General features: G+C 35.6%; 1 protein-coding gene across 1 annotated transcript; it reads right to left on the bottom strand.

Moving 5' to 3' along the window:
• Positions 1-1,437: 1,437 nt before the first annotated feature.
• Positions 1,438-6,856, bottom strand: LOC107746753 (ras-related protein Rab-37-like). The gene is made up of 9 exons (XM_016561046.1): positions 6,783-6,856; positions 5,289-5,399; positions 5,135-5,176; positions 4,950-5,016; positions 4,815-4,867; positions 3,909-3,974; positions 3,764-3,820; positions 2,925-3,001; positions 1,438-1,863 (listed from the first exon to the last, which is right to left on the bottom strand). The coding sequence occupies exons 1-9, from the start codon at positions 6,834-6,836 to the stop codon at positions 1,752-1,754; spliced, it is 639 nt and encodes a 212-aa protein (XP_016416532.1). The 5' UTR covers positions 6,837-6,856; the 3' UTR covers positions 1,438-1,751.
• Positions 6,857-9,659: the final 2,803 nt, after the last annotated feature.

The following is a 9,659-nucleotide window of genomic DNA, read 5'->3' on the forward strand; positions in this document are numbered from 1 at the left end:
TGTTTGTTTGCTATGTGAATTTTGTTGGTTTTCATATTGCATTAACGATGACAAAAATCAAAAATGATTTGTCTGGGATTCATTTTTAAAATTTAAAAATTATATTTTTTTAAAATAAAAAAATTATCATCTCACAATCCTGCAATTTTTTGAAGTTTGCAGTTTTTATAGCCATTGTGCAACACTAAAAAGCGAAAGTCGTTCTTGATAAAAAGGGTATCGCTTTGATAGTGTGAATGAAACACAATCAAACTAAACATATAAAACATTTTTTATCACAAAGCACACATACATGAGGAACAGACACTTCAAGATTTACACAACTGATCTTTTATAAAGCATCGTACATAATCAAAACACAGGAAAAGACCTGAGGACATCTGACATGAAACTGTGCAAACTGTTCCGATTTCAGCAAAACAGATACAATACAAAATAGTTTTTTGATAATAAAATCAGATAAAAACACAGGCATCGTTACAAACAGGCATAAATATACATACTCTCTCAATATGCATTTCCTTAGTAATATCAATTAGTAATTCTGATTAATTCATTGTACAGCTAAACAGATAAATGCATATTTTCTTCATAGCGATTTTGCAATATTTTCGAGCGTCTGTTGGTGCATAATATTCCCAGATCCTGAGATTCAAGCGCGGCATAAGAAAATCCAGGAACGTGAATGAGACAATCCTGCAGATCTTCAGCGTGATGTAAACCGAGAAAAACTCACCGACAATATGCATATTAAGCAATCTAGTGACATCGATCTATTTACTATATGACATTTGTTGTGTATGGTAACGTGTAACCAGTGGGTAAGGTTCAGCTAGTTAATCATGTCAAAACGACACCATTCTGCTGCTAAAAAGCTTTTTTTCTCCATTTATACTCATTTTAAAGGAGCTGTGTGTGTTCTGGAATCAATTGCAAGCAGCATATAAAATCACAAATAATTCATTATACTATAGTAGATCTTTTACCAGGACATGTTTTACTCTTAAATGGCCTATTTTTTTAATACCGTGTGCATGCAACTCATTAATATATGTGACCCTGGAGCACAAAAGCAGTGTTAAGTCGCTGGGGTATATTTGTAGCAATAGCCAACAATACATTGTATGGGTCAAAATTATACATTTTTCTTTTATGCCAAAAATCATTAGGATATTAAGTAAAGATCATGTTCCATGAAGATATTTTGTAAATTTCCTACCGTGAATATATCAAAACTTAATTTTTGATTAGTAATATGCATTGCTAAGAACTTCATTTGAACAACTTTAAAGATGATTTTCTCAATATTTAGATTTTTTTGCACCCTCAGATTCCAGATTTTCAAATAGTTGTATCTCAGCCAAATATTGTCCTATCCTAACAAACCATACATCAATGGAAAGATTATTTATTCAGCTTTCAGATGATGCATAAATCTCAATTTCAAAAAATTGACCCTTATGACTGGTTTTGTGCTCCAAGGTCACAAATACTACTTTTGGCAGACTATAAAATAGGAAAGGAGGCATTATTAGAGAGTTACTGCAGCTGGTTTTCTACTGGTTTCCGTCTTAAAAACAAATCAAGCTGCAATGCAGTGCTTCAGTGTGATTGTGATGTTTTTGTGACACAATCTTTGCCAAACACAACATGACTAGAAGACATCAGGTGCACCGTCTGCTGGTTGTGACAGGAATGACTGACTGCTGCAGTGTCCCGTTCTTCTCTTCATCTCGTCTGTTTCTGGTTCTCTAGTTTCTGCTGAAGCCGCAGCAGCCGGGTGGCTCTTTCTCCGGCTGCATCACGTCATGAAGGTGAAGTCTGGGCTCGACGGGAAACTGGGCCAAGCGTCTCACCAGCTCCCTGCGCAGGACAGAGCAGAGGGGTAAATGTAATTAGTTACTGTACTTGAGTATATATTTGGCTACTTTCTAGTTTTACTGAGTATCAATGGTATTAGCAACGTTTACTCTCTACTTCACTACATTTTTGAATAGGTTTATCATGCACTCTTTACTCACTCCAATACATTTGTACAGAGTCATGCAATTACTCATTACCCTTTGCATGGCACCTAAGTTCTGCAGCAGTTTATTTCTGCTACAAAATAAGCAATATTGCCATCTACAGGGCATTAAAAGTACTATATCTTGTGCGTTTTGCCCAAACTTGTTACCAAGGCTTCTTTATGTGAATGTGAGTGCATTAGCAGGTAGTTGAACTTGTGAGTCGCTGGTGTTTTATATATGAGATGAAGGCTATTATATATGTGACCCTGGAGTCTTAAGTGTCAATTTTTCAAAATTGAGATGCATGCATCATATGAAAGCTGAATAAATAAGCTTCCATTGATGTATGGTTTGTTAGGATAGGACAATATTTGAAAATCTGGAATCTGAGGGTGCAAAAAAATCTAAATATTGAGAAAATCATCTTTAAAGTTGTCCAAATTAAGTTATTAGCAATGCATATTACTAATCAAAAATTAAGTTTTAGTTAAGAAATTTACAAAATATCTTCATGGAACATGATCTTTACTTAATATCCTAATGATTTTTGGCATAAAAGAAAAATCGATAATTTTGACCCATACAATGTATTGTTGGCTATTGCTACAAAATATACCCCAGCGACTTAACACTGCTTTTGTGCTCCAGGGACACAGATGAGGCTGAAACCAGCACGTCTAGTGCAAGAAGGCTTTGACTTTTTCATTTTACGAGTAAAATACTTAAGTACTGTTAAAATCAGATACTCAAAGACTTTTACTCAAGTTGTTTTGTACACTTGTGACGGAGTCATTTTTGACGTAAGGTATCTGTACTTTCACAACAAGCATGTTCTTTACACCTCTGAGACTTTTAGACTGTTCAGTTTTCTTATAATTGTAAGTCAGTTCTGCGAGCATGCTGGAAGAAACTCACTTTCCCACCGTCATAAAGGCCTCGTCGACGTTGAGTCCGGTTTTGGCACTGGTCTCCAGGAAAATGACTCCGTATTCCTGCAAAAACCAAGTTTGAAGGAGTTAACGTGAATAAAGCTCTTACTATTTGGGTTCCCAATCCAAAATTTGACCAATAAATGTACATTAATTATGAATTAGGTATTACTTGTCTTGTAATTTGTGAACTGGTTCTGAAAGAATAATTAAAGCTGTACTAGCTTATACATACTGTACACATTCAGTAATACATATATACACTAATAGTTTGAAATATTTATGATTTTGTGATGTTTTTGAAAGACGTCTCTTCTGTTCAAAGCTGCATTTATTTGATCAAGAAACAGTAAAAATTGTGAAATATTATTAGAATTTAAAATAGAATTTTCTAAGTGAATATCTGTTGAACTGTAATTTATTTCTGTGATGCGCAGCTGTATTTTCAGCATCATTACGCCAGTCTTCAGTGTCACATGATCTTCAGAAAAACTTTATTAATGTTTTTACTAGCACTTTTGATCAATTTAATACATCCTTTCTGAATAAATTTCTTAATAATAATTTTTTTAATGGTAATCTCTGACAGTTTCCACAAAAATATTGGGCAGCACGAATGTTTTCAACATTGATAATAATCAGAATGTTTCTTAAAGCAGCAACTCAGCATATTACTATGATTTCTGAAGGATTAATAGAGAGATTGAAGGCTTTCCATGACTTCTGAGATCATATTTTTTCCATGTTTCCATGACTGTGGGAACTAAAGAGCCGACAGAAATGCTCGCTCATGTTCAGATCTGAAACACAGTGATTGAGACTCACTCTGGCGAGTTTCTCTCCCTCCTCTCGTCTGATCGCTCGAGCGCTGGTCATATCTGACTGTAGAGACGACACGTACAGTTACAGTTACACTGCGTGCAGAGTTATGACTTATATAACACAAGATCCAAGCTCAAAGTCTTCTTACCTTGTTGCCAAGCAACATGATGACCACATCATCTTGAGCATATTCATGGATCTCAGTAAGCCACGCCTACAACAAAACATCCAGCCAATCAGAAGCCTCTAACATTCTCTCTCTAGAGATCTAAAAAACTCATGTCGAATAATGTTAGATATTTATTATGACAATTAGTTAAATTATGCTATAGCTAAACAACATACAAGCTGCCACAACAACCACAAACCATTATTACAGTTAACTAAAAAAAAAACTTTTGTTACTTGATAAAGCAATAAGCCCCGTGAAGCCGTGGTTTACAGTGAATTTATAACAGCTAAGGGGTGTTGTTAGGTACGACGTGAAGCGGAGCTAACCCCCTTAGCTGTTATAAATTCACTATAAACCACGGCTTCACGGGGATTATTGCTTTTATAAAACGGTTATTCCATATACGTAGGCCAATCAGAATCAAGCACCGGAACTCTCCGCTTTATAAAATAAAATAAACTTCCACTGAAATAAAATAGTAGTTTCAGTAACATTTCACTTGGTTAACTTGATGGACTAAAATAACTAAAACTAAAATTGAAATAAAAACTAAGAATAAAAATAAGTTCTTAATAATCATAAAACTATATATATATATATAACTAATTATAAAAATTAAATTCATAAAAAAATTTTTTATGAAATATAAAATAAAAACAAATTTCAAATATTAACAAAAACTACACTAATATCTTAACGATTATAAAATAATGACACTATGTTTTAATGACACAGTTTTTTCAACAAGTGTTTAACATTCAGCTGACCATCAACCTCAGGAGGACAAACTAGATATTATTATTCTATTATTTATTTTACATGTGTTCATGTGCATCGAATGGCTTGAACTGAAGTGTCCTGACTGATAATCAGAGTTTGTACCCTTGTGTTGTCGAAGGAGGATTTGCTGGTGATGTCATAGAGCAGGAGAAGAGCTGTGAGATCAACAATAAAACGATCATCGATTAGAATAAAACCACAACGCTGACAGACAGTGAAGGGTTAATCATTTCTCACCCTGAGCGTCTCTGTAATACGCATGTGTGACGCTCCGAAACCTCTCCTGTCCCGCTGTATCCCAGATCTGAGACAGAAGGTCATTGACATTCATCCGTCATAATGATCTGATTTCTCTCCTGTATCAGCTGATTCATTAACATCTTACTGTATGATTCTCAAGAATCAGAATCAGCGTCACTCACCTGTAATCTCACCTTCAGCTCATCCACTGTAAGGACTTTATTCTGCCAACAGAGAAGCCGTGGATGTGGATCACATCATACAGCATTAGAAAGCACATCCATTTCTTTATCCACTGGTGAAAGGCTGATATTACTCATTTACAGGGTGAATTACCGTAAATCCGATTCCCACTGTTGCAGAAAAAGATCCAGGGATAAATTTGCCTTGATCAAACTGAACCAGTAGAGACGTCTTTCCCACTCCACTGTCTCCCACCAGGATGGTCTACAAGATGACAAGACAGAGGGAAGATGAAAAAATTAGGGACGTGCATTATTAGAAGCATGCAGAATACGTTAACAGAACCGTCTTGACTGTTTTATAATTAGTGTGTCTCTATGTGAAGTCACAGATAAGTGCTGGTGCTGATGGAGGTGTGTTGTTGCCATAACAACCGCTCCCCCCCAACAGGAAGTAATTGGGCGGAAGAAACACAGATGCTGTGGAATTCATCTCTCATCAGGAACACTAACATTCAGATATTTTAGCTTTACTATGAGTGTAAGGAAACGATCGATTCTTGGGATTTGAAATAAAGGATGAGTGAAACACAAGAGTCCACAGTGACTCTGTTTCTTTATTTAGAGAGAAGACCTGTGTCAGTTTTATTCAGTTATGTAACAGCAACTTGAACACAGAGAATAACAAACCAGAGACCCAAGGCTAAAACACACACAAATTAAGCAGCCTCTAGTCTAATGTGTGTGTGTGTGTGTGTGTGTGTGTGTTGTACATAAACCACTTCAGTGTTAAACATTCTATCTGAGAGCAACCTGACACTAATGACAACGAGATATGCTGATCATCATCACATAACACGTTATAATCACCATCACATCATTACACGCTATAATAGCTACCATCAGATATCATAACACAACGTATTCACCATCATCACAAACCATAGCATATGATCATCACATAACACAAAATAATCACATCATAACAAACTATGAATCACCATCATCACAACATAACACACTGTAAAAACATCATCACACCATAATAACACTAAAATCACCACCATTAAACATCATAACATTATAACATACTATAATCACAATCATCACTTAACACTATAATAACATAATCACATCATAAAACATTGTAATCACCATCATGTTTCATTACACACTATAATCACCACAATCACATAACATACCTATAATAACAACAACCATCATGACATGCTATAATACCCTATAATCACACTATCAGACACCATAACACACTCTAATCACCATCTCCAAGAAACAAACCATAATCAATATCATTGATTATGCTATAATAACACGCTGTACTCACCATTATCACATCATAACATTGTAATCACCATCCGATAAGACAACATTAGGCTATCAAATGAGGCTCTGACTCGTTCAAGTCTTTGAAAATAATTTATCTACAATGTGTTGCATTAGGTCTACTTTCAAATTAATAATGAATGAACAGACACCAAGACAAATAGGTCTCAGCATCACAAACATGAAAGAAAATATCACAAAAACAAAGCACATGAATGAATATCACATCAACCCATATGCTCATCTCGTCAAACAGATGACAGAAATATCATCATTCAGCGGATGGCTGATCAATAATAATTACCTTGTGTGTTAAATCCTGATTATAAGCGACGGCCGCTGCGCTGATCTGATCCATCACTGAGCGCCGGTGACGAAACTACTGAGACATTTGCGTCATTTCCACGCCTCCCTCACGAGGACAAACACCGAAAGCATGCTTTACTAAATCAATAAATCTGGAAGCATTATTATAAACAATTCGACCATATGTTAAAATACTCTCGCTCTTTTGGCATTGAATAAAAACACTGTGGAAAAAGAAAATTGAATAAAAACATTGTGGGAAAAAGATCAAATAGATCTCCTTCATATAAACACAAAGTGCACAAGAAATTATGAGTATTTATTATTATTATTATTACAGTGACAAAACAAACAGAATCACGAAATTATATAAAAACGTAGACAAATGTAGAGATGAGTTTTAATGGTGACCACTAGATGGCAGAACAGACTAAAAGACAAAAAAATAATGTGTTACTGAACACCTGTAGAAAATAAATATTCAAGTAAAAATTCATCCAGTTTGTAACCTTTTTTTTCAACACTGGCTTTATTGATTTTAGAAACTTTAACATGAAATAAGAAAAATAATAATATGAGAGAAAAAAGTAAATTACATATATTTAAATATATGCACATTTACATACAATACACATACATGTCAAAACAATGGCACAGTGATATAAGCTGATGCATGTTAAGCCACACAGAAAATCCTATAAAGGTATTCCATACTTTGAAAAACTTTTAAGGTTTTCCTTTAACAAATGTGAGTTTTTCCAAAGCCAAGCAATGAGACAATTCTCGTAACCAGCTTGTAACATACTAACTCTGTGCTTCCAGATCAGTACGAAAAAAATGTCACTCTTTCCATATAATAAAGATGAGAAGGCTTGGACTGTCCAGCTAAAAATAGAACTATAAAAGTATCATGAAAATAGTTCATATGACCCGTCTGCTATATTCAAGTCATCTAAAGTCACATGAACTTTATGTGATAAACAGAGATGCCATTGAGCATATATACAATGCTTTACATTTGCTTTTATGTGTTTGACCGACCCTTTTGGCAGTGCATTCATACTATACTACAGCCAGATCTGATGATTTCTCTGCATGCAGTGTTTCAGAGGCCAGTAGGACACAATGTTCCACATCAGTTATGAGTGACAGTTTGCCTTCTGATGGGTTTCTTTGAACACAGCTTGCTGTAAACCCGGTCTGAACCCAGTTCTGTGTCACAGCAGGACCTTCATGACCTGAAACAGAACCAGTGCTGTACTGGAGAGAGAGAGACAGGGAGTTAGACAAGGTTGCCCATTGAGCCCCACTCTGTTTAACATTTATATAAATGAATTAGCCAAAGAATTAAACAATTCGACTGCCCCCGGCCCAACCCTAACTGAATCAGAAATCAAATGTCTCCTCTATGCAGATGATTTAGTCATTCTGTCAAAAACAAAAGAGGGACTACAACAGCTCCTCGACATCATAGAGACATTCAGTCAAACATGGGCTCTTAAAATCAACCTCGCAAAAACAAAAATAATGATTTTTCAAAAGAGACCCAGGTGTAAGGAAAATAAACACACTTTCAGAGCGGGAAACCAGGTCCTCCAACACACCCATGAATACAGCTATCTGGGACTAAAAATCAGCTCAACAGGGAACTTCAATCTGGCTGTGAATGAACTGAAAGCAAAGGCACTGAGAGTCTTCTACATGATCAAAAATACAATTCAATTTGAAATTCCAATTCAAACCTGGCTAAAAATCCTAAAAGCAATAATAGAACCGATCGCTCTTCATGGCAGTGAGATATGGGGACCCCTAAAAACCCAAGATTTCTCCAAATGGGAAAAAGAAGAAATTGAAATTATGCATACCCAAATTTGTAAAAGCATCTTAAAAGTTAACAGAGCAACCCCAAACAACTCGTGCAGAGCTGAATTAGGACAATACCCATTATTAATTAGTATTCAAAAGAGAGCTGTGAAATTCCAGTAGCACCTGAGATGCAGTGACGCGAGCTCTTACCAGACTGAAGCCCTGCAGTGGCAGGAGCAGAACCTGCAGAAGAATGCCCTTCTACAGCTGGTGCTCACACTACAGCCAAACCAGCACAGCACAATCCGGCCCAACCACATCACACAGCTACAAAAACACAATTACATTGCTTACTGGAAAGATGCCACTAAATTACAAAAGAAGATGGAGCTGTATTTAGACCTAAAAAGAGACTACAAACCAGCAGAATACCTGAGCTGTGTAAAAGATCACAAATTAAGAAAGACACTAACAAAATACAGACTGAGTGATCACTGTCTGGCTATAGAGAGAGGACGACACAGACAGAGATGGCAGCCGCGAGAACAGAGACTGTGTTCACTGTGCTCACAGAAAGAGCTGGAAACAGAGGAAAATTTCTTACTGCACTGTGATTACTATCACAACATTAGAGCTGCATATTTCCCCAAACTCCTACAAATTAAACCACATTTTATGGCATTACCAAATACAGAAAAATTAAGTCACATTTTAGGGGAAGACTCCAAAATGATCCCCACAGCAGCAAGATATTTATCAGCCTGTCACAAACTAAGACTGTCAGCCAGTGGACAAAACTGAAGCAAAAGCATTTCTTACATGTACTGTTGTGCAATTTTTTTGGGTCTTTTTTCTTTCTTTTTAACAATGTCTTTAATATTTTTCTTGTTTCTTTTTTTGTGGAAAAAAAAAAAGTACACGTACTTATTTAATTATTTTACATATCTATTGTTGTTTTGTTTATGTATTATATAATTGTTTATTCCTTATTCATGTAATGGACAATGCTTTGGCAATACTGTGCAAGTCATGCCAATAAAGCTCATTTGAATTTGAATTTGAGAGAGAG

The sequence above is a fragment of the Sinocyclocheilus rhinocerous genome, unplaced genomic scaffold (assembly GCF_001515625.1).
Source record: "Sinocyclocheilus rhinocerous isolate Xijiao unplaced genomic scaffold, SAMN03320098_v1.1 scaffold409, whole genome shotgun sequence".
Taxonomy (NCBI): Eukaryota; Metazoa; Chordata; class Actinopteri; order Cypriniformes; family Cyprinidae; genus Sinocyclocheilus; species Sinocyclocheilus rhinocerous.